General features: G+C 35.5%; 2 protein-coding genes across 2 annotated transcripts in view; one reads left to right on the forward strand and one right to left on the reverse strand.

The window, feature by feature from the left end:
• ANO3 (anoctamin 3) overlaps positions 1–26,744 on the forward strand; it is a 414,700-nt gene that overhangs the window by 234,299 nt on the left and 153,657 nt on the right. Inside the window, 1 exon segment of the mRNA XM_061203163.1 lies at positions 18,795–18,913. Within this exon segment, the coding sequence (XP_061059146.1) occupies positions 18,795–18,913 (119 nt within the window).
• Positions 16,318–26,744, reverse strand: part of MUC15 (mucin 15, cell surface associated) — a 109,557-nt gene continuing 99,130 nt past the window's right edge. The window contains 2 exon segments of the mRNA XM_061203164.1: positions 16,318–16,446; positions 16,448–16,644. Of these exon segments, the coding sequence (XP_061059147.1) occupies positions 16,318–16,446; positions 16,448–16,644 (326 nt within the window).

Consider the following 26,744-nt stretch of genomic DNA (forward strand, 5'->3'; position numbering starts at 1 on the left):
CACTGGATTTTAATACTTTTTATTTGAATTTAATTTCTGATAGTTTGATTAATATGTGCCTTGGTGTGCTTCTCCTTGGATTTATCCTGTATGGAACTCTCTGCACTTCCTGGACTTGATTGACTATTTCCTTTCCCATGTTAGGGAAGGTTTCAACTATAATCTGTTCAAATATTTTCTCAGTCCCTTTCTTTTTCTCTTCTTCTTCTGGGACCCCTCTAATTCAAATGTTGGTTCTTTAATGCTGTTGTCCGAGAAGTCTCTAGACTGTCCTCAATTCTTTTCATTATTTTTCCTTTGTTCTGCTGTGTGGTAGTTATTTCCACTATTTTATCTTCCAGGTCACTTATCCCTTCTTCTCCCTCAGTTATTCTGCTATTGATTCCTTCTAGAGAATTTTTCATTTCATTTATTGTGTTGTTCATCATTGTTTGTTTGCTCTTTAGTTCTTCTAGGTCATTGTTAAACGTTTCTTGTATTTTCTCCATTCTATTTACAAGATTTTGGATCATCTTTACTATCATTACTCTGAATTCTTTTTCAGGTAGACTGCCTATTTCCTCTTCATTTGGTGAGTTTTTACCTTGCTCCTTCCTTTGCTGCATATTTCTTTTTCTTCTCATTTTGTTTGACTACTATGTTTGGTGTCTCCTCTTCGCAGGCTGCAGGTTCATAGTTCCTGTTGTTTTTGGTGTCTGCCCCCAGTGGGTGAAGTTGGTTTAGTGGCTTGAGTAGGCTTCCTGGTGGAGGGGACTGGTTCCTGTGTTCTGGTGGGTGGGGTTGTATTTTGTCTTTCTGGTTGGCAGGGCCACATCCAGTGGTGTGTTTTGGAGTGTCTGTGAACTTAGTATAACTTTAGGCAGCCTCTCTGCTAAAGGGTGGGGTTGTATTCCTGTCTTGCTAGTTGTTTGGCATGGGGCGTCTAGCAGTGGAGTTTGCTGGCCATTTGGTAGAGGTGGGTCTTAGTGTTTAGATGAAGATCTCTGGGTGCACTCTCATCGATTGATATTACATGGGGCCGGGAGGTTTCTCATGGTCCAATGTCCTGGACTTGACACTCCCATCTCAGAAGCTCAGGCATAACACCCGGCTGGCACACCAAGACCCTGCCAGCCACACGGCTCAGAAGAAAAGGAAGAAAAAAAAAAAAATGAAGAGATAGAACCCTAGGACAAATGGTAAAAGCAAACCTAAACAGACAAAATCACACAAAGAAGCATACACATGCACACTCACAAAAAGAGAAAAATGAAAAATAAAAATAGATAAATAAATTAAATAAAAAAGAATTCAAAAAATAAAAAAATTTAACGTAAAGGAGGGGAGCAACCAAACCCATAAACAAATCCACCAATGATAATAAGCACTAAAAACTAAACTAAGATAAACATAAAACCAGCAAAAAATTAGATGCAGAAAGCAAATCCCAAGTCTAAGTTTGCTCCCAAAGTCCACTGCCTCAGTTTTGAGAACATTCATTGCCTGTTCAGGTATTCTTCAGATGCAGGGTTTATCAAGTTGACTCTGGGGATTTAATCTGTTGCTCCTGAGGCTGCACAGAGAAATTTCCCTTTCTCTTCTTTTTTCACACAGGTACTGGTGTTCAGCTTTGTTTTGGCCCTGCCTCTGCATGTAGGCCACCCTGAGCCTCTTCCGTACCCAGACAGCAGGAGGTTAAAGCAGGAGCTGATTAGGGCTCTCTTGCTCCCTCAGGCCGGGGAGAGGGAAGGGTATGGTAGTAATAATTAGAATGCAGGGTGAGCCTGTGGCCACCGGTGTGACATTGCAACAGCCTGAGGCAAGCCATGTGTTCTCCCAGGGAAGTTGTCCCTGGATCACGGGACCCTGGCAGTGGTGGGCTGCACAGGCTCCCAGGGCAGGTGTGGGTAGTGACCTGTGCTTACACACAGGATCCTTGGTGGCAACTGCAGCAGCATTAGTGGTTCATGCCCGTCTCTGGGGTCTGAGCTGATAGCCGCGGCTCACACCCATCTCTGATGCTTGTTTAGACGGTGCTCTGCCTTCTGTGGGCACACTGGGAAGGAATCCCCTCTCCTCACGCACCCCAACACAATGGTCTCTTGCCTCTTAGGCAGGTCCAGACTTTTTCCTGGACTCCCTCCCAGCTAGCTGTGACACACTAGCCCCCTTCAGGCTGTCTTCACACAGCCAACCCCAGTCCTCTCCCTGGGATCTGACGTCCGAAGCCTGAGCCTTAGCTTCCGGCCCCCACCCACCCTGGCAGGTGAGCAGACAAGCCTCTCAGGCTGGTGAGTGCTGGTCGGCACCAATCCTTAGTGCAGAAATCTCTCCACTTTGCCCTCTGCACCCCTGCTGCTGCACTCTCCTTCATGGCTCTGAAGCTTCCCTCCCACCCACCCCCCACCCCCACCCCCACCAGTGAAGGGGCTCCCTAGTGTGTAGAAACTTTTCCTCCTTCACAGCTCCCTCCCAGAGGTGCAGGTCCAGTCCCTATTCTTTTGTCTCTGTTTTTTCTTTTTTCTTTTGCCCTACCCAGGTACGTGGGGATTTTCTTGCCTTTTGGGAAGTCTAAAGTCTTCTGCCAGCATTCAGTAGGTGTTCTGTAGGAGTTGTTCCACATGTAGATGTATTTCTGATATATTTGTGGGGAGGAAGTTGGTCTCCACGTCTTACTCCTCTGCCACCTTGAAGGTCTCCCCTCCCATTACATTTAAAATGAGAACCTCCTAATGTGGCCTTCAGAGGCCTTAAGAGATATCTGGGGCCTGGCCTCTTTAGGCCATTTCCTAATGCCTCCTTCCCCTTACAATGCTGCAGCCAATCCAACCTTGTTTTGTTCCCTGTTGCTCTTATCCCAGGGCCCTCCATTGAAATAAACCAGATTCATACAAGCTTCACTTTATGTGCCGCAATCTTGATTTATTTTTCTTCTTAATACTTAAGAAGTATTACCTGTAATTATGTGATTTGTTTCTCTCTCTCTTTCTTTTTCCAGAAGACAGAGAGTTTGCTAATTTTCTTGATGTCTGTAGCACAGAATAAAGAACATTATCTGGCACATAGTAGGTGCTCCAAGAATATTTTTAGGATCAGAAAAATGGATAAAAGGCAAAAAGGATATTGACACATATATCTTTGGAGAGTTTACTGTAAAATTTGCCCATTAGTTTTCTCTCCATGATGTCATTCCTCACTGTGACTTTTCTCACCTGTTAGAAATCATTACTTTGTTATTTTTCTCACTGAGGACCTAATCTGATTATGTTCCCCTTTTTCATTTAGATTGTGTTGACAAACATTTTGGAAGAGCATTTAAAGACCTAATAATCAACACTCTTCTTAAGAAGTAAGAGTATGACTTTCTAACATTACTCTCTTCTTTGAAGTCCTCCCTAACCCTCAGTCCTTGAGATTCCTCCTCATTTCTATTATTATAGCACTTTGGATATGGCTTTGTTCATATTCAGCTTACTAGATGATAATAATTACTATTTATATCTGTCTTATTCATATTTCCTAGCACATACCATGTTCTCAATAATAGATAAGTAGATAAATGATGATTGGGTGAATGTATGGAAGAGTAGACGTGAGTAGAAAAACACCAACACATAGACACTGGAACGTAGTTTATCTGCAGAATTTCCTTAGTTGGAGGGTTGACCCTGTCCAGCTCCAACCGTACCCTCACTGTGACTGGCTAGTGTCAGGACTTTAGAACAATGGTAGTGTTAGGGAAAAGCAGGCAACAAAGGAACAGCAAAGGATTAATAAGTCTGGATCTTCATTACCACCATATTCTAACCACTGAATAAACCATCTTATGAACCATTAGATTTATTTTTAACAGGAAACTTTGGTGGAGTAATAATTTTAAAAATTGTGGAATGTATTGGCAGTCAGAAGATCCAGTTTCAGGTATTAACTCTATCACTAACCAGAAGGGTACACACCATCTGCCTTAGCTACCTGATTTGTGAAATGGAGACAACAATATTACAGTTTGATTTTTTTCTTGTAATGTAACTAGAGATTGTTTGTTAAAATATAGTCACTATTACTGACTATATTCTCCATGCCATATATGCCCATGACTTATTTATTTTATATCTGGAAGTTTGTACCTCTTGATCCCCTTCACCCATTTTGCACCCAACCAACTTGCCTCCTCTCTGGCAACCACCAATCTGTTCTCTGTATCTATGAATCTGGTTTTGTTTTGCTTAATTTGTTTGTTTTGTGTTTTAGATTCCACATATAAGTGGAATTATACAAGTGAATTATGTAGTATTTGTCTTTCTCTGTCTTATTTCACTTAGCATAATATCGATGTTTTCCATCCATGTTGTCACGATTGGCAAGATTTCATTCTTTTACTTATGGCTGAGTAATATTCCGTTACATATATATACCACTTCTTTATCCATTCATCCACTGATGGGCACTTAGCTTGCTTCTGTATCTGGGTTATGGTAAATAATGCTATAGTGAACATAAGGGTGCATATCATTTTGAATTAGTGTTTTTGTTATCTTTGGACAGATACCCAAAAGCAAATTGCTGGATAAGATGAGAGTTCTATTTTTAATTTTTTGAAGAGTCTCCATACTGTTTTCCACAGTGGTTGCACCAATGTACATTTCCAGCAACAGTGTACAAGGGTTCCCTTTTTTCTGCATTCTTGCCAAAACTTGCTGTTTCTTGTCTTTTTGATAATAGCCATTCTGACAGGTGTGAGGTGATACCTCATTGTGGTTTTGATTTGCATTTCCCTGATGAATAGTGATACTAAACATCTTTTCATGTGCCTGTTGGCCATCTGTATGTTTTCTTTGGAAAAAATGTTTATTCATATCCTGTGCTCATTTTTTAATCAAGCTGTTTGTTTTTTTGATGTTGAGTTGTATGAGTTTTTTAATATTTTTTGGATATTAACCCCTTATTAGATATATGATTTACAAATATTTTCTCTGTCAGTAGGTGTCTGTTTCTTTTGTTGATGATTTCCTTCACCGTGCAGAAGCTTTTAAGTTTGATGTAGCCCCATTTGTTTATTTTTGCTTTTTGCTGTTGAAGTCAGATCCAAAAAAATACATTGCTAAGACTGATGTCAAAGAGCTTACTACCTATGTTTTCTTCCAAGAGTTTTATGATTTCAGGTCTTAAACATTCAAATCTTTGATCCATTTTGAGGTGTTTTGTTCTGTTTTGTTCTGTTTTGTTTTGTTTTTCATATATGGTATACAATGGTGCTACAATTTCATTCTTTTGTGTGTAGATGTCCAGCTTTCCCAACATCATTTATTGAAAAGACTGTCCTTTACCCATTTGTATATGCTGTCCTCCTTTGTCATAAAGTAATTAACCATATGTGCTTGGGTTAATTTCTGGGCTGTCTATTCTGTTCCATTGATTTATGTGTCTTTTTTGTACCAGTTCTATACAGTTTTGATTACCTAACTTTATCATATAGTTTGAAATCAGGTAGCAGGGTATCTCAGCTTTGTTCTTTCTCAAGATTGCTTTGGCTATTTGGAGCCTATTTGGAGTCTCTTGTGGTTCCATACAAATTTGAGAATCATTTGTTCTAATTCTGTGAAAAATACTGTTGGAATTTTGATAGGGATTGCATTGAATCTGTAGATTGCTTTAAGTCGTATGAACATTTTAAAAATATTAATTCTTCCAATCCATGAGCATGGAATACCTTTCCATTTATTTGTGTCATATTCAGTTGTTTTCATTAGTGTATTGTAGTTTTCAGAGTACAGGTCTTTCATCTTTTTGGTTTAATTTATTCCTAGGTATTTTATTCTTTGGGGTGCAATTGTAAGTGGGATTGTTTTCTTAATTTCTCTTTCCAATAGTTCATTATTAGTGTACAGAAACACAACAGATTTTTGTATAGTGATTTTGTATCATGAAATTTTACTGAATTTATTGGTTTTAATAGTTTTTTGGTAGAGTTTTTAGAGTTTTCTATATATAATATCATATCATCTGCAAATAATGACAATTTTACCTCTTCCTTTCTAATTTGGATGCATTTTATTTCTTTTTCTTGCCTAATTGCTCTGGCTAGAACTCCCAATACAATTTTAAGTAAAAGTGGTGAGAGTGGGCATCCTTGTCTTGTTTCTGATTTTAAAGGAAAAGTTTTCAACTTTTCACCATTGAGATATTACCTGTGGGTTTGTAATGTATGTCCTTTATTATGTTGAGGTTCATTCTCTCTATAACCACTTTTTTGAGAGTTTTTTATCATAAATGAATATTGAATTTTGTCATATGCTTTTTCTGAATTTATTGAGATGATTATATGATTTGTATCCTTCATTTTGTTAATGTGGTTTATCATGTTGATTGATTTGTGAATGTTGAACCATCCTTGCATCTTTGGAATAAATCCCAGTTGATCATGGTGTATTATCCTTTTAATGTATTGTTGAATTTTGTTTTCTAGTATTTTGTTGAGGATTTTTGCATCTATTTTCATTAGGGATATTGGTCTGTAATTTTCTTTCTTTGTGGTGTCCTCTGGTTTTGGTATCAGGGTAATGCTGTCCTTGTAAAATAAGTTTGGAAGCATTCCTTCCTCTTTTTGGAGGAGTTTGAGGAGGATAAATATTAAATCTTTGAATGTTTGGTAGAATTCACCAGTGAAGCCATCTGGAGCTAGACTTTTTTGTTGTTGTTCTTGGGAGATTTTTGATTGCTGATTCAATCTTCTTAGTAGAAATTGGCCTATTCAGATTTTTATTTCTTTATGGTTCAGTCTTGGAAAACTGTATGCTTCTAGGAATTAATCCATTTCCTCCATATTGTCCAATTTGTTGGCATATAATGTTCATATTAGTTGCTTATGAGCCTTTGTATTTCTGTGATATCAGTTGTAACTTCTCCTCTTTCATTTCTGTTTTTACTTATTTGAGCCCTCTTTTTATCTTGGTGAGTCTAGCTAAAGGTTTGCCAATTTTATTTATCTTTTCAAAGAGCTAGCTCTTATTTTCATTGATCTTTTCTATTGTCTTTTTAGTCTCTATTTTATTTATTTCCACTCTGATTTTCTTTTTTGTTTCCCTCTACTAACTTTGGGTTGTGTTTGTTTTTCTTTTTCTAGTTTGTTTGGTGTAAAGTTAGATTGTTTATTTGAGTTTCTTGTTTGTTTGTATGCTTCTTCAGGTAGGCTTGCATTGCTATGAACGTCCCTCTTAGAAATGCTTTTACTACATTCCATAGATTTTGAATGTTCATATTCATATTTATGTTCATATTATGTTCATTTATGTCATGTTTATGTTCTCATTTTGTCTCTAGGTATTTTTTTTATTTATGCTTTGATTTTTTTTTTTTTTTGATGACCCTGTGGTTGTTCAGTAGCATATTGTTTAATCTCCACATATTAGTGGTTTTCTAGTTCTCTTCATGTAATTGATTTCTAGTTTCATGCTGTTGTGGTCAGAAAAGATACTTGATATGATTTGGATAATCTTAAATTTTTTGAGACTTGTTTTGTGACCTAACATGTGATATATCCTGAGAATGTTCTGTGTGTGCTTGAGAAGAATGTGTATTCTTTTGCTTTTGGATGGAATGTTTTGCATATATCAATTAAGGCCACCTAGTTTAATACATCATTTAAGGCCAATGTTTTTTCTTACTCATTTCCTAACCAAATGATCTATCCATTGATGCAAGTGGAGTGTTAAAATTCAATACTAGTATTGTATTATTTCTCCATTTAGGTCTCTTAATATTTACTTTATATAATTTAGTGCTACTATGTTCAGTGCTTATGTATTTATAGATGTTATATCCTCTTGTTGGATTGTCCCCTTTATCATTATGTAATGCCCTTCTCTGTCTTTTATTACAGTTTTTGTTTTAAAGTCTATTTTGTCTGATATGAGTATAGCTACATGAGCTTTCTTTTTGTTTCCATTTGCATGGAATATTTTTCTTTTCAGCTCTTAACTTTCATTTTGTGTATGTCCTTCATTCTGAAGTGAGTCTCTCATAGGCAGCATATAGATGAGTCTGGTTTTTTATCCATTCAGCCATTCTATGCCTATAGATTGGAGCATTTAGTCCATTTACATTTAAACTAATTATTGATCGTATGTACTTTTTGCCATTTTGTCAATTGTTTTCTGGCTGTTTTTGTAGTTCCTCTCTGTTTCTTTATTCTACTCTTTCTTCCCTTGTGGTTTGATGATTTTCTTTAGTGTTATGTTTAGATTCCTTTCTCCTTTTCTTTTGTGTATCTACTGTAAGTAGATACATAGCAGTCTAAGTTGCTAGCAACTTAAATTTGAACATGTTCCAAAGTTCTACATTTTTACCCCCCAACCTTGTTTTTTATGTCACATTTTATATCTTTTCATTTTATGGATTTTTAACTAATTTTTATACTTTTAGTTAATTTTACTACTTTTGGCTTTAAATTTCTTACTAGATTTATAAGTGATTAATTCACTACCTTTTCTATATATTTACCTTTGCCAGTGAGATTTTTACTTTTATGTTTCCTCCAAGGGAAGAAATCTCATTTAGCACCTAGTTTCAGGCTGATTGAAAACCATGCCCTCAGGCAGCATCTTTTAATGTATGCAAATACATGCAGTTCCTATGGGGCCCGCAATCCTAAACCCTACTGGTCTTTAGACCAGGAGATCTGAGGGTGGCCTTAGGGAACAGTTACAAATATCAGGGCTCCAGGTAAGTGTATAAGCTATTATCAAGTTGTAGTGATACAAAGGGGTTGCACAAGGTTGCTGTCTCCCTGCTTATCTCCCTGCTTCCCTGGAAGTACCTCCATAGCCTCTAGGTGTGTGAGAAAACTTAAGCCTGTCACTCAGGCTGAAGCTCCAGCGTAAATAAATAGGCTTTTTCACAGGAAGATGGGGGTGCGTTTCAGTCTGCTCTCTGTGCAGTGCCCTGAGGGCAGTTGCCTGCCAAAAACTGTCTCTGTTACAGTCCAGTGGAGACCAGGAACCAGCCTTTTTGGCCACCAGGGTCACCTGATCAATAAATACCACCAGGGCGCCTGCTGGCTTTTCTGAGGCATCTAAAGTGTAGGAAGCCGGGCACTGTTGCAGGCTTTAGGAAGAGAGAAAATGCCTTGACTGTGCCTGCTTGCAGGCTTCAGTGATACAGTGGGAGAGTGCCTTGTAGAGCTTTGGAACATGTTCAAATTTAAGTTGCTATCAACTTAAAATAGACTGTTATGTGCATAGGATGTTATATGTGAGCCTCTTGGTAACCACAAAGCAAAAACTTACAGTAGATACAGAAAAGAAAAGGAGAAAGGAATCTAAACATAACATAAAGACAATCATCAAACCACAAGGGAAGAATGCTGTGACTGCTCTTGTTCCCTGGTCCCAGACAGCAAGCAAGGGAGTGTCACAACTGCCTGAGCTTTTTGGTTTCAGCAAGGCAGTGAGACAGTGCAGTGACTGCTTGCCCCGCCTGTCTTAGCAAGGCAGCAGGAGGCTTTGACTCTCCTGCCTGTGCTAGCAGGGCAGGTAGAGAGTACAAAAATGGTGTCCACCAACACCTCTGTCTCTGGGGAGAGATTTCAACTATCTCCTGCCCTTCCAGCAGATGCTTTATTTAAGATTAGCAAGTGAATCTCCTTCACATACAGTCTAGGCACTTTTTAAACTGCTGCTGTTGTGAGGGATCCTGGGGTGAATGAGACCACATGCAAGCCCTTTAAAAGGTGAATCTCAGTTCCCTGTGGCCCTTTGGGCCCCTTGAATGTATTCCTGTTTGTTTCCTAGCTAGGTATTTTGGGGGCTCGTCTTTCTGGTGCAGATCCGAAGGGCTGGGGTGCCTCATGCAGGGCACAAATCCCTTGCTCCTCTGAGAAAAATGCTGAGCTGGGGGGATCCCTCCCTGTTGTTTGTCACTGCGATGGGAGTGAAATTTTGGCAAGACTGTCAAATATGTTCTCTCCTACCTGTCTCGATGTCTTTTATCTTGTGTCTTGGAGGAGCAGTTCATCTAGTTTTCAGGTCTTTCTCAGAAGAAAATGATACATATGTAACTGTAGATTTGGTGTGTACCTGGGGAGAGGTGAGTCCTGGTTCTTCCTATGCTGCCATCTTGGACTTCTTAATTTTATTTTACTCTTCAGCCTCAACTACTTTGGCAGTCCTAAAACACGTTATCTTTAGTAATGAATGGGAAGGTTACATAGTGGCAAATAAGTGGAGACCAACTAATAAGATCACTCACACATATTTAAAATTGTTCAAGAGTTACATCATCCATTTCCAGAGGCTTAAGCAGTTATAATACAATGTAACAGCGTAATGAAATGAAATAGCATTATAATAAAGAAGAATGGTTGAGCTGGAATAATTTGGCTATTAAAATTATACTCCCAGAGATGACTCTAAAGTTTATGTTGCAATCTTAGTAGCCTGCTGTATTGATCAGTCCCCTCCAGTTTTGAGCTGGTGCTGGTTTGCAAACAAAATTTAGAAGACTTTATGGATTCCCACTTGACTCAACAAAAGTTTTTATCATAAATCATATTATTGGTGATTGGAAAAGAGATATTTAGATTAAATTTTAAATTGTTCATTGGCATACTCAAGGTAAGTACATTGTTTCCTACCCACTTAGGCTTAAAAGGGAAGATTACTCCGAATTACAAAATTTGTTTTGTGGATTCTAAACATTAGAATTATGAATTTAAAGAAAGACCAAAGGAAGGGAATATATATTTCTTCAATACCTTATGTGTACAATTCACATAGATTATTCCATTTAATCCTTGGAACGAGAAGATTTATTATCCCAAATTTTCATATTAAGAAACTGACCCACTGCCACTCAGCTAATAATTGGCACAACCAGAATTTTAACTTGGGTTTCATGGAACCAATATTATTTCTCTTTCCATTACATTAGGCTCCTTGTTTCAACATACTAAATGATTTTCTTAAGCTTTGAGAATCTTGGCTTCTTGGTTCTTTTTTTGTTTGTTTGTTTAATATAATGGCTTTATTGAGATACAATTCACCTTAACCATACAATTCACCCACTCAAAGTAGTGGGTGAAAATTCAGTGGTTTTTAGCATATTCTCAAAGGTATGCACCCATCACTACAGTCAATTTAGATCATTCCTGTCACCTCAAAAAGAAATCCCACACCTATTAGCAGTCAACTTTTATTGCCAGCCCAATGCCCCAAGCTGTAGGTAATAACAATTTACTTTCTGTCTCTATAGATTACTCTGAAAAGTTCATAAAAAATGGAATAATACAATATTTGATCCTCTGTGACTGGCTTTTTTCACCTGGCATAATGTTTCCAGGGTTCATCCATGTTTTTGCATTAATCAGTACTTCAGTCCTTTCTATTGCTGAATAATATTCCATGGTATGGATAAACTGTATTTTATTTATTTGTTCATCAGATGATGGACATTTTGATTGTTTCCACTTTTTGGCTATTATGAATAATGCATGTACGAGCATTTGTCTACAAATTTTTTGTGAAATTATGTTTTCATTTCTCTTGGGTGTTATACCTATATCATATGGTAACTCTATGTTAAAAGTTTTGAAGAACTGCCAGACTGTTTTTCACAGCAACTGCGCCATTTTTCATTCCCACCAGCAGTGTATGAAGGTTCAATTTCTCAACGTTCTCACCAACACTTGTTATGGTCTTTCTTTTTGATTATACCCATCCTAGTGAGTATGAAATGGTCTCATTGTGGGTTTGATTTGCATTTCCCTGAGAGCTAGTAATGTTGAGCATCTTTTCGTGTGTTTGGTTATTTTTGTTTATTTGTTTTGTTTTTTTGCCACTTGTATCTCTTTTTCAGAGAAATGTCTATCCAGATTTTTTGCCCGTTTTTATACTGGGTTGTTTGTCTATTATTGAGTTGTAAGAGTTATATATACGTATACAAGTCCCTTATCAGATATATGATTTGCAAACTTTTTCTCATATTCTGTAGGTTGTCTCTCTTTCTTGATGATATTCTTTAAAGTACACATTTTTAATTTTGATGAAATACAATTTATTTTTTAAAGGGTGTATGTCTTCCTACTGGAGAGCAACAATAGTTCCATTTGTCATAATCAAAATTATCTGTTTTCTACTGTACCAGAAAGTTGTTAGATGTTTTTGTTTTCTGAAAGTCTGTTTTTCTTAATTATCAAACTTCCTGGATTTTAAGACACTATCAGTTGTGAAAAGCATCATCAAATTAATAAGCACTTTTAGGAAAAATGGGTTGCTCCTATGTTAAATAAATACATGGAATGTTGACCCCATCCTGATTTCAGAAATGCTAAAATGTGGGGGAAAAGCATCTTAAGATAATGAAATATGTTATATATTTGGTATTGTAATTTAGTGTTATTGTTGAAATTATTCAGTTTGTTTGAAATTTAATTTATTTTTACCACATGGGGCAAATTTCATACAAATAAGGTCTGTGTCCTTGATCAGAACCAAAACACATTGGTAGGTTTTGTTTATATTTCAGATAATCCTTCTAATGGAAGAAGGATTAGCTTTATTAATCAAAATGCAGTGTGGTCCTCTTCACTGTCACTCTCAGATCTTAATACCAGCTGCAATTTTTTTAAAGTTCTGCTATTTATAATACACATAAAATTCTGGCAAGAATAACAGAAAAAGGTCTAGGAGGAGGGGAAAACTACTATTCCTCTGCCAAAATAAAAGAATGTTTCACATTCTTTTCATACTGTAGTTTTCACTCTTTGTCCTTAAGTTTACATAGTTTTACAAAGTTGCATTCAGAAGGGAAAGCATATTTGAAATAAAATATATCAAAATAGAAGAAAAGTAGCTTTTTAACTTAATAGTATACATTAAGCATTTCTATATGTTGTCAGTCTGTAAAATTAGCAATTTAACAAATGGAAAATAGTCCCACGTATGAGTGTACCATCTATTCATCAATTTATTCAACAGACACTAAGTGCTTACAAAATGCTAAACAATGAGCTAAATAATGGGTATGTAGCAGTGAACAAAACAGTCACCTCACCAATGGCACTTACAGTGAGAAGAGATAGATAACTGTCTATCAGCGCTCTCTCTCTATTTTTTTCTTTGTCTCTCATATAGGTACAAGCACAAATATATGCATGTAGAACATGTATATGTTCATTTGTATATATATACATACATATGCACATGTATATATACATGTGTATATATAGCATAAACATATAACATATATATGTTATATAGCTATGTTATAACAATGTCAGTTGCTGATATATAGGTACATATGTAGCACGTATGTTTTGCATATGTGTGTATTATTTTATATCAGGTGCTGATAAAAGTAATAAAGCCTTATGAGAAGACAGAGAACTATAGAAGTTTCTATTTTAGAAACAGTGGTCAAGGAGAGATTCTCTGATGTGACGTGAGCAGAACTCTGACTGAAAAAGGGATTGAGCATTCTTGACAGAGAGAGGAGCAAGTGCAAAGGCCCTGTGGTGAGAGTATACTTAACATCAAGGAACCCAGTGCAGCTGGATTGGAGGAAGTGAGGGTAGGGTTGTAGGACAGGGATGAGATGTGGTAGTAAGGAGACAGGTGATGCATACACGGTGTGTCATATTATGGACTATGACTTTTACTTAGAGCTACAAAATTATTGGAAGATTTTGAGTAAAGGTTAACGTGATTTAACTTCGGTTTTAAAAGGGCTACTCTGGCTGCCATGTAATAGGGGCAAAAGATAGGAACAGATCAGTTAGGAAGTCTCTTATAGACTTCTACTCAAGAGATAGTGACGGCTTGGATTAAGAAACTGTTATCAAGTATTGACAAATGATCAGTTTCTAGATATAATTTGAAGATAGTTCAGGTAAGATTTGCTGAGCATTTAAATCCATTTAGTTATTCAACAAATATATATTGAATGGCAACTAAGTGTCCTTAGTTGTTCTAGATGTTAGGGATGAAGCAGTGAACAAAAAGACAACAAAAGTGAACAAAGTGAAAACCCAGCACCCAAATACCTTGCTGAAGGAAACAGATAATAAATGAAGGTAAGTAAGTGAAAATGTACAGCATGTTAGGTGGTGATATATGCTAGAGAGTAAAGCAAAGCAGAAAAATGATGCTTTGTGCTAAGTCAACAGAATTTACTTAAGGATCAGACATGGGGATAAGAGAAAATGAGGAGTCAGGATTTTGGCCTATGTAACTGGAAGAATTGAGTTGCTGTTTATTAAGATGGCAGCGGTCTCTGTAGTATAGTATCCATAGGCTTGGTGAACATGCTTGTGAACATAGGTTTTCTTTCTTTTAGATTATAACTTTAGGATCACTCTCCAGTCATTCTGTTAAAACATATTGACACATTTTGTTCCAAAGGTTTTACTAACTTACGTTGGTACAGAAAATAAATGATGATACCAGTTTCCCTAGCGTCTTTCCAGCAATGGGTATTTTAATTAAAAACAAAAGATGCAAAAGAATATTTATGTACTAGCATAAAAGAGTACCATTTTTATTTAAATTATTGGTCACAGAGAATATTAAACCACATAAAAATAAATGTGTCTCACTTTTTATTACTTGTCTGTTGATAGTCTTTATCATTATCTATTGGGATATTAATATTTATCTATACATCATTGTCAACTTCAGGAAGATAGAGAGCTATGTCTATAATCTAGAAATTTCACCTATTTTTCATTCAACAAGTATACTGCATTTTTTAATAACCCACTTTTTTTTTCATTTGTAAATATTTTGTTGCCTCAACGTTTCCAAAATCATCATCTCTCCAATACTACAAGAAGCAATGTTACATAGTAGCTGGGAATGTAAGGTTTAGAGCCGGATTTCCTGGACTCTAATTCTGCCATACACTAAATGTGATATCCTAGGTAACTGCCTAAATTTCCTCATGCTAATGGAGGCTGGTAACAATACCTTTAAAGGATTTAGTAAAATATTATGTGAAAAATGGCACCCTTCCCATTGCTCAAGCCAAAAACATTAGGATTATTGTTGAACTCTCTCTTTCATGCACCATGGCCAATAGGACTCTGTTAGTTTTCCCTTAAAAATATATTCTCAATCTGATCATTTCTCAGTCTTGCTACCACCCTGATGCAAACCACATCCTCTCTCCCTGATTGTTGCAATAGCTCCTGACTAGTCTCTTTCCCTTTGCCGTTGGCCCCTTCAACCTATCTTCATCTCAGCAATCAGAGTAATTTTGTTAAAATCTAAGAGAGATGATGTCATCCTCTGCTCAGATTCATCCAGTGGCACTCTGTTTAACTCAGGATGAAAACCAAAATCTTTCTAATGGCCCCAATCCTGATGTGCTCCCACTTCCTCCATTACCAGTCTACAGGATATTCTGCCACTCTCACCCTTGCTCACTCCTCACTGCCACACTGATCTCCTTGTCTGTGAACAGACAAGGAAAGCATGCTCCCACCTCAGGGCCTTTGCATTTGTTGTACCCTTTGCCTGTGATGATATTACCAATTGGCATTTTTGCTCCAATGTTACCTCAGGGAAGCCATTCTTAAACAATTTTATTTAAAATTGCAAATTTCTGCCCTCCCCATACTCTTTATCTCCCTGCCCTTCTTTATATTTCTTTATTGATGGCATGACCTTCTAATACGTAAGTGGTATATTTGTTCTTTCCTTAATTTCATCACTGTCTACTTCATGAGGGTAAAGATTTTTGTTCATTGTGGTTCCCACTGTATCCTCAACCTGGAATAGTCTCTGGTACACTGCACGGCAGAACTCAATATATTAATTTAATGAATGAAGGATACCTGATACATTAAGTAATTATTAGCTATCCATGTTAAAAAACATTAGCTGTAAGTAATACTGTGTATAAAGTTAGTGTGAGAAAAAAATCAAGTATTTTAAAAAAGAACACAAACAACTTTAAGACCTTTTTATATTCAGGAATAATACATACTAAGTCACTAAGGATAGAGATTTCTAGTTTCTAAGCTGAGGAACATTGTATGAACATTGTGAAAAACAGTGATACCATTTACATTATGAGGACAGGAGTTTGCAATCTTGATAGTAGTAAAAAAAAAAAGAAAGCTATTGTTACATAACAGAAGAATCCTTTTGTGTAATGTCAAGGAAAATGACAATAAGAAAGATAAACATATTTACATTCCTAGCAATAAAAGGGAATTTAAAATTATATCATTTAGGATCAAGATTTTCCAAAATAAGTACATTTTTTCCTTCTTCTTCTTTTAATTAACTCACCTACTCATGATCAAGCTGTACTGGACTCTGTAGTAAATTAGAAAACAAATAATTAAGAGAACATGGCCCTAGGTGAATTTTTTCTAAATTCAGAAAAATAAAAGGAGCCATAAAAAGAAAAAAAGCAAGTAAGGAAAAGATGAAGAGAGAGGACAAAGGAGGAAGGGAGGGAAAAGAAAAGAGAAGAGGGGGGGAAAAGGGGGAAAATATGATGCAATTTGGAAGAGAAAAATGAGCAGTTCTAGTTGGGGCCTTGGGGCAAGAAGGAACAGAAGATTTGAAAAGTTTTTGTGAAATTTGTGGCATTTGGCACGTCTTTTAAAACTGAGCTTTCCTCCATCAAGATGATGATGTAGGTATGTTCTTATTCCAGGAATGTCTGTGTCATAAGAATTAAAGACAAAGAAAAGAAAGTCAAACTAAACAAAACTTAAAAACCTCTGCATAAAAATTAAATTGTGAGTGGAATAAGATTTAAATGAGTGAAAAACTTCTATAAATTGCATTTACTGTGTTCCATGGGAAATGAAATGCATTAATTAACATAAATGGAATTTTATCTTTTATAAACATTAAATTAGTAATCAAATAACTTTTAGAGTTTGAGGACTCTTTGAGAACTTCAAAAATCTCTGTTTTACAGATGAAGAAATAGACTCTCAGGGAAAGGAAATTACTTGGTTAGGACACGGCAGATTTAGGATGAGAAATGATGGTCTTGTGACCCACAGGCCAGTGCACTCTCATCAATAGCATATGCCGTTTACCGATTGCTGTTTACACTTTTTACTTTCTCCATCTAGACCATTCTTTACCTGTGTGACTTACTGCCTCACCTCATCGGGTCTTTGCTCAAATGTTACTACAATCCTCTGTACTAAAATAACATCTGTCCTCTCCACCTTGTACACCTGCATCTTTCCTCCTTACTGTATTTTTCTCCAATGCACTGACCACAAAGCATACCTAATATTTTATGTATTTTTTGTTGTTGCTTATTGTTTTTTCTTCTCTTACTTGAATCTTCCATGAAGGCAGGGTTCTGTTTCCTGCTATATGTCCTAAAAGAATATCTGGCATATCATAGGTGTTTAATAAATAATTGTTAAATAAATGAAATGTAATTTGCCTAAATCTAGGGAAACATTATAGTATTGATATATTCACAAACATCAGCTTCGGAGTCAATCTGGATGTTTTTGATGCACCCCCTACTGGTTTAGTGATTTTGCCATGCTACTTAATTTCCATATGCCTTAGTTTATTTATTATTAAGTGTAGGTAAAAATCGTACACACTTCATAGAGTTGTTATAAGGATTAAAGGAAATTATATATGTAAAGTTTCTGGCTCTTAGTATGTGCTCAGCAAATGTTAACCATCAATCAGTGATAGCTATTATTATTAATAGCTGTAGGTATAACTCAAATGCCTAGAGCATTTTAACATAATTGGTAATTAATTACATCCTAAGGTGTACTGTGATCTGTTCATTCTTAGTTCATACCACTGCTAATAACCTGATACTGCTAGCTGTACATCACATTCCATATGTTATAGCAGATTTTAAGCATTACTAATAAAAGAAACTAATGCATGTAGTGTAAACAAAATTATTTTATTTTGTTACAATGCTAAGTCACACAACTGAACTCTTGAAAACACTATATATAGTTGTCTATGTCAAAATTCGTTGTTGATAAGTATCAACACATTGAATAAAATAATTCCAAAACATTTTAATTTATTTGAAAAGACTAAATATTTAGGAATCTTTTTGAATTTGAAGAGATACTTGTATCACCTGGAACACAAATCCCAACCACCATGGATATTTCCTATTTTATACTCTTTTACATTGATTATAGCTTGCTCATTATTCATATAAGTTCTTACATGTGATTTATGTTTGTGGTTTACCCTTTCTGATTATTCCAGTGATAAATGCCATATTTCAATGTTCTTCCTCCTTTTCTGCTGTTGTGGTTTCATTTCAATCTCCTAATATTTTTTAAATCTTTCTTGTAAAGTTTGTTAGCTTTTCTTCTATGATTTCTCAGACTTCTTACTCTCTTCAAATTCACATTTATAAAACTGCAAATTTTTAAAAAATAAATGACCAAAATCAATAGTTTTTTTTAATTAAGTAAATAAATGCTTAAAATTTGCTTTAAAAAAAGCAAAATTCTATTGAATTCTTGCAAATATCTCGATCTTCAAGTTCAAAAGAAATGATGTGTCCAATGGCATTTGCATGACTCTAATTTTGTTTTCAAAAAGTTTAAGTACATTAAATAACAGAGATGCATTTAATTTTTTTGCAAGTTACTGGAGTGTTGACATTAATCCAATAACAGGCAAGATTCCCTGTTACTACCTTTTTTTGCTTATTTATTAGATGCATGGGTCATATGAAAATTATACCTGGTTACCTTGGGAAAACATGAAAAAAGAGAGCTTAGTATATTTAAAGAGAGAGAAAAGGAAGAAGGATAAAAATGGATGTAATTTTCTCTTTCTCTTTTCTAGCCCTAGGAAAAGATAAGGATTACACGGATGAATCAGAACATGCTAATTATGACCGATCTCGCCTCATTAAAGACTTTGTCCCCCAAAATAATTCTGAACCCAAGCCCAGATTGCCTAAGGTAATGCAAACTAAACAATGAATAAGTCATTTGAAGACTCTAACTTCTAAATCCATTCAGTTCTTTTCAATATTAATCGGTATTGTGCTGGAGAGAATAAGAGGCCACACAGGTTAATATATATCTTAAGGACTTAAAATTGAAACGTTATGTGTAGACATCATATTCATTTATACTATCAAACAGAATTTTACAAACATTCTGAAACATGAAATTATTCAGTAATATTTTCTTTAGAGGCTTATTCCTTCATGTTTCTTGTTTTTTGAAAGGCACCATGTTTTAATGAGAACATGGATTTTAGTATCAAGTGAACCAAGATTTGAATTACAGTTCCAGTACTTATAGTTGTGGTAACTTGGCAGGTTAATTAAACTCACTTAGCCTTGTTTTCATCATCTGTAGAATTAGAATCATGTTGTCCACTTGACAAAATTTTTTGTTTTTCTTTCAGTTTTATTGAGATATAATTGACGCAGCACTTTATAAGTTTAAGGTGTACAGTATAATATTTTGACTTACATACATCATGAAATGATTACCAGAATAAGTTAAGTGAACATCCATTGTCTCTTATAGATGCAAAATCAAACAAAGAGAAAAATATATATATTTTTCTTGTAATAAGAACTCTTAGAATTTACTCTCTTAACAACTTCCATATACGGCATACAGCAGTGTTCGTCACAGTTATCATGTTTTATCTTTACATCCCTAGTACTTAATTATCTTATAACTGGAAGTTTTTACCTTGTAACTGCCTTCATCCAATTCCCCCTCAGCCACTCCCCACCTCTATTAACCATAAATCTGATGTCTTTTTCTATGAGATTCTTTGTTTGTTTGTTTTTAAAGTATGACTGACCTACAACACGATGTTGGTTTCTATTACACAACAGTGATTTGGTATTTTTATACGTTTCAAAATGATCACCATGATAAGTCTAGTTATGATATGTCACCATATAAAGATATTACATACTTATTGACTATATTCCCCACACTGTATATTTCATACCCATGACTCATTTATTTTGCAACTGGAAGTTTGTACCTCTTAATCTCCCTCACTTATTTCTTTCCTCCTCTCATCCCCTTCCTGTCTGGCAACCACCTGTTTGTTCTATCTATAACTGTTTCTGTTTTATATTTGTCCCTTTGTTTTGTTTTTTAGATTCCACATATAAGTGAAATCATACAGTATTTTTCTTTCTCTGTCTGACTTATTTCACTAAGCATAATACCCTCTAGGTCCATCCATGTTGTCACAAATGGCAAGATTTCATTCTTCTTATGGCTAAGTAGTATTCCATATAATATATATACCACATCTTCATTATCCATTCATCTATTGATGGACACATAGGTTGCTTCCACATCTTGGCTATTGTAAATAAGGGTGCAATGAACATAAGGGTGCATGTATCTTTTCTAATTAGTGTTTTTGTTTTCTTCAGGCAAATACCCAGGAGTGGTATTGCTGTATCATATGGCAGTTGGATTTTAAATTTTTTGAGGAGTCTCCATACTGTTTTTCCATAGTGGCTGCACCAATTTACATTTCCAATAAAAATGCACAAGTGTCCCCTTTTCCCCACATTCTTGCCAACACTTGTTATTTGTTGCCTTTTTGCTAACAGCCATTCTGACATGTGTGAGGTGATATCTCATTGTCATTTTGATCTGCATTTCCCTGAAAATTACTGACGCTGAATATCTTTTCCTGTGCCTGTTGGCCATCTATATGTCTTCTTTGGAAAAATGTCTATTCAAATCCTCTGACCATTTTTTAATAGGATTTTTTTGGTTTTTTGATATGAGTTCTTTGTGTATTTTGGCTATTAACCACTTATTGGAAATATTGTTTGCAAATGTCTTCTCTCATTCAGTAGGTGGCCTTTCTATTTTGTTGATAGTTTCTTTTACTGTGCAAAAGCTTTTTAATATAATGTAGTCCCATTTGTTTATTTTTTATTTTGTTTCCCTTGCCTAAGGAGACATATTCAGAAAATATTGTTGAGACTAATATCAAAGAGCATACTGCCTGTATTTTGTCCTAGAAGTTTCATGGCTTCAGGTCTTACATTTAAGTCTTTAATTCATTTTAATTTATTTTTGTGCATGGTGTGAGAAAGCAGTCCAGTTTGATTTTTTTGCATGTAGTTGTCCAGTTTTCCCAACATCATTTATTGAAGAGACTGTCTTTTCCCATTGTATATTCTTATATCCTTTGTCACAGAATCATTGCCCAGACAAGTGTGGGTTAATTACTGGGCTCTCTATTCTGTTCCATTGATCTGTGTGTCTGTTTTTGTGCCAGTACCATACTGTTTTGATTATTTTAGCTTTGTAGTATAGTTTGAAATCACATAGCATGATAACTCCAGCTTTACTCTTCTTTCTCAAGATTGTTTTTGGCTATTTGGGATCTTTTATGTTTCCATACAGATTTTAGAATTATTTGTTCTAGTTCTGTGAAAAATGCCATTGATATTTTGATAGGGATTGCATTGAATCCGTAGAATGCCTCAGGTAGTATAGTCATTTTAACAATATTAATTCTTTCAATCCATGAGCATGGTATATCTTTCCATCTGTTTGTGTGGCCTTTGATTACTTTCATCAGTGTCAGTTTTCCAAGTATAAGCCTTTTACACTGTTAGGTAGATTTATTCCTAGGTATTTTATTCTTTTTGATGCAGTTGTAAATGTGATTTTTTTTTTAAATTTCTCTTTCTGGTAGTTTGTTGTTAGTGTATAGAAATGCAACATATTTTCATATATTAATTTTGTATCCTGCAACTTTTCAGAATTCATTGATGAGTTCTAGTAGTTTTTTGGGTGGTATTTTTAGGATTTTCTATGTACAGTATCATAGCACCTGCAAATATTGGCAGTTTTACTTCTTCCTTTCCAATTTGGATTCCGTTTATTTATTTTTATTGTCTGATTGCTGTGGCTAGGACTTCCAATACTACGTTGAATAAAAGTGGTGAGAATGAGCAGGCTTGTCTTGTCCCTGATCTTAGAATCAATGCTTTCAGCTTTTCACTGTTGAGTATGATGTTAGCTGTAGGTTTGTCATATATATTGAAGTATGTTCCCTCTATACCCATTTTGGTGGGGGGTTTTATTTTTTATTCTTATTTTTTAAATAGATTTATTTATTTATTTATTTATTTATTTATTTTTGGCTGCATTGGGTCTTCATTGCTGTGTGCGGGCTTTCTCTAGTTGTGGCAAGTGGGGGCTACTCTTCATTGTGGTGCGCAGGCTTCTCATTGCAGTGGCTTCTCTTGTTGCGGAGCACAGGCTCTAGGCGCGCGGGCTTCAGTAGTTGTGACATGTGGGCTCAGTAGTTGTGGCTCCTGGGCTCTAGAACACAGGCTCAGTACTTGTGGCGCACGGGCTTAGTTGCTCTGCGGCATGTGGGATCTTCCCCGACCAGGGTTCGAACCCGTGTCCCCTGCATTGGCAGGCGGCTTCTTAACCACTGCACCACCAGGAAGTCCCTAGTGGGAGTTTTTATTGTAGATGGATGTTGAATTTTGTCAAAAGCTTTTGCTGAATCTATGGAGCTGATCATATGATTTTTATTTTTCAGTTTGTTAATGTGGTATATCACATTGATTGGTTTACAGATGTTGAACTATATGGAAGGTTTTTATAACAACTTGGAGGTTGAGTACACCTCATTGAAACTATAGTTCTTCAGCAAATGAGTCACTGGGTTGGGGTTCAGTTTTAAAAATCCCTGGCTCCAGCAATCCCATCATTCCTAAAATTCTTTTGCAGATTCTTCAAAGCATCTGAATATGGTCATCCAGCACTGAATACCATCCCCTTTTGATACTTTCCAATAGAAATTCTGACTCAGTCCAAGCTCACTTTTTAAAAATTGCTTCTTATTGATTAAAGTGGGAATGCCTTTGTAAAAGAAATTTGGATATTAAATGCAATTTAACCCAAGGAATGACTTAGCTTTTGGTTATCACTGCATGGACAATAGCCAATAATCACTTCCTTGAAGATATCTTTTCCTGTGATGTTTGATTTAGTTTGACCTGGATTAATTTTGCAAATCCCTTCATTAGTCACCATCAGTGTGTTAGTGAAGAAATATGGCACAATTTAAACATTACTGTTATAATGATTCTGAACTGTAGTAAGTAGATACAGAAATAAATGTTTGTGTGAGATTTATTCATTCCTCTTTGGTTTTGTTTTGTTAAAGGGGGTTTACAATTTTATGCTGATAATACTTAGGTTATCTTCACAAATCAGGAGTTTCTCTCTCTCTGTTTACTTCATCTGCCTCCCTATGTCTGTCTGATTGGCATAGGAGAGTCTCTACTATCTGTAAAGCATTGTTTCAAGAGAACTGAGCCTGAGACAAATTATAAGAAAAGTTGAGAAAAAGCAGATGTTGTTCCTTAAGGTACTTATTGCACCAGTGAATGGGAAGACAAACACGATATGTTTCAAATAATTAGAAAATGAACTAAGGTTAAATAAAATTTGTGTTATCAGCTTCTCTAAAATTTAGCACATGCCACCAATGATACCCGCCACTTCATTTCTGCTCAACAGTAGCCATTTCCCAAATCTCGCTTTGACTAGACTTGAACTTTAGAATAGTAAAGTTAAGAAGAAATAGTTAAACCTGTATGCATGTTTTGTTTTTGACAGAAAAATAAGAGAATAATGTGTGATGATGGTAACATACCACAGCTGTTCAATCCAAGAAATCCTAGCCTAATGTCCTGTTAGTCTTACTGCACTTCTATTCAAATTCGAAAATGTAATGCATCACCTAGATGTTTTTGGATTCACTCTTTTAGCATCTATGTAGATGTGTCCACTTTTATCCATTTCATAGGTTAGGGTGCGGCACAAATCCAATTTGCATAAATGGTTCTATTCCAAAAAAAAAAAAGATACTTAAAATCCATTTAACTAGACTACTTGCTTGCAAAGCTTATCTATAAATGAAGGGCAAAATAATCTTCTTAGATATAGTCTTTGTGTACATTTATCAGAGAGAACCTCAAAAAAACAATGACCTATATATCTATTGTTTGACCTAGTATCTGGATAACCTTCAATTTATAACTTTGCTGACGTTCCTCATTCCATCCCATCATTAAATTATACGCATATATATATGTGTATACACATGTGTGTGTGTATTTTAAGGTTTGTCTTATGAAATTGACAATATTCATTCACTTGTGACCTACAAAATGGCAACTTTCATGTGGTTTAAATTAGCATGTATTAATCTGTATGTATCTAATTGTATAGCTGATGATCTGTGCCTCACATTATTTGCTTGGGATAATTGTACTGGTTGCAACCTGTCCCATGCATATTATACAATGTAACTGATATTTTATTTCTTCACAGTAGTTACTCGGTTACATTGTAGAGATGACCTTTTAGAGATGACAAAGCAATTTTATAAAGAGTCAACAGGAAGGGAGCAAAGACTCACAGAGGAAAATGACTCCTAATGTAAACTACATTGTAAGTAATGCAAGTTTTGGATTACAGAAAACAAATACAGCTTTCTAACAAGATTTGCCATCAGCTATAAACTAGGTTCTAGGAGGTAACTCCATATCTATCAAAGTAGTATCTTACATTGAAATTATGAAGAAACTCTGTTGAATTTATCAACAGTATAAACAAACAAATATAGAAATGCATCTGACTAGAGTACTGGGCATTGTGTAGATAGACTTTACATCTGCTTGAGAATTTGGTTTGTCAGTCATTGTGCAAATATTTCCTGAATGATCTCGAATCAGTGTGGTGAATTTTATTTTGATCATATATCCACTGCTTATGATAATTTTATAAGCCAAATATATTTATAAGACACTATAGTTTGCTCTAAAATTGAACTCAGAACAATGAATTGTCTTTAGAATATTTTGCTTCAAATCATTAACTTTTAGCACATATCATTTATACTAAAATTCTTTAATGTTTTAGAGATTAAACTCATCTGTGATACTGATATCTAATATGATGAAGTGATATTGATAAATTAATAGGACATTTTTCATTTATTTGAAACCCACTGTGAGTAAAGTTTGACGCTATAGGACAGAGAATAGAGAAAGATGGCAAACACGGACAGGTCTTGATTTCCATGTAATACAGTTCAGGAGGTGTGCATACGTATACATGGAAAAAGCTAAGAGGCTCTAGAAATTAGAGATGATACTAAATATGGGGTAAGTCTAGATTTATCTAGCCTCAAGCTTTATAGTAAAAGCCATATTTAAATATCTCATGGGCATTGCAGTAGATAGAAAAATTGTCCACAGCCCTTCTCTCTTCCCTATACCTACTTTGTTTTCAATGAGACTTTGCAGGTCCTCCCATCCAAGAGGTTGACTCTGTTAGACTGGCTTTGGGCCTTGCTTTGACCAATAGATGGCTGAAGAAATGACAATGTGCCAGTGCTGAACCTTGAACTCGAAAGACCTTGCATTCCCATTATTCCTCTTGGGACTCTTCCCCTACCATTTGAATAAGTCAGAGCTATCCTGCAGGAAGATAAGGCCATGTGGACCAGAGCCTAGTGAGTCCAGTTGCCCCAGCTGAGACAGAGATGTGAGAAAATCCAGTGGCAAAGACCAGGAAACTCAGACCCATAAGAAGGTCTAGCTGAGACCAGAAAAACTGCACAACTGGACCCAACCTATTCACAGAATCATGAGCTAAATAAAAATTATTTGGTGATGGTTTATTTATCAGCAATAGATAATGGAGACAGCCATAAATGTTAGAGGATATCATATTTGCTGATACCAACGATTGTTAATATATAGTGAATTCTTCATCACAAGAATGGGAAGAATTGCAAAATTGTCCCTGAGTTTTCCACAGATACTCATATTATCCATTTAACTCTATAGATCCCGAGTATATTTTAAATGTCATAACCTAAATTGCATAAAATCTAGGCATCTAACACTTTCTGAAATTATCTTTTTTTAAACTCTATTTACAAAAGTAGTTTTTTATACCTTTAAATAAGTGCAGAATTCCAAGATTACCTTCAGCTGAACCATATGTGTATCGTTAGCAGTGTCCCAAACACCCATTAAAATTGGTGAAGAACTAACTTTTTAAAGGCAAGTTTACTTCCTTTCTAGCATTTTGACAAAAACGTTCTGTAACACATGTGTGGACAAGAAAACTGAGGGAGCAAATGTATAATGTAATGTGAGAAAAGGAACAATTCTATGAATTCATAGACTGGAGCTCCTGGGCTGACTTCTCATTAGTATAGATAGCACTGTGAATAACACTTGAAGATAAGGTCCTATAACCAACTGGATGGTACTGAGAAACAAAATCCCTCTCTCCATCAAGGAGTCATGTCCTACATACCAGCTGAGGCCTCCAGATGTGGACAGGGAATGTCTATAATTAATCTAGGTTAAAAGGAGCAAAGCTGTGAAGCAAAATCCATGGCTTGTGTAATAGACATTAATGAAGAGTTTGCTGCTGCTACTGTCCCTCAGGATGCCAAAAATAACTACAGATGTTGCTAATAATGTCTGGGAATATAAATCTATACTCCAAATTACAGTGACTTCTCCTCTTAAAAGACATTGGGTATCAAATCAGACAGGAAAGAGGTCATAGACCAGGAAAATCTTGATGTGGATATTTTAGCAGTTCATTAAATTTAAATCACAAGGCTATTCAATTTGACTGTGTCAACTGGCATTGGTAGATGGTGTTCATCTTTAACTAAACTGGTAACAGGAATAATTTTCTCTTAAGAATGGATACACAGATCATGTGATGG

The sequence above is a fragment of the Eubalaena glacialis genome, chromosome 10 (genome assembly GCF_028564815.1).
Source record: "Eubalaena glacialis isolate mEubGla1 chromosome 10, mEubGla1.1.hap2.+ XY, whole genome shotgun sequence".
Lineage (NCBI taxonomy): Eukaryota > Metazoa > Chordata > Mammalia > Artiodactyla > Balaenidae > Eubalaena > Eubalaena glacialis.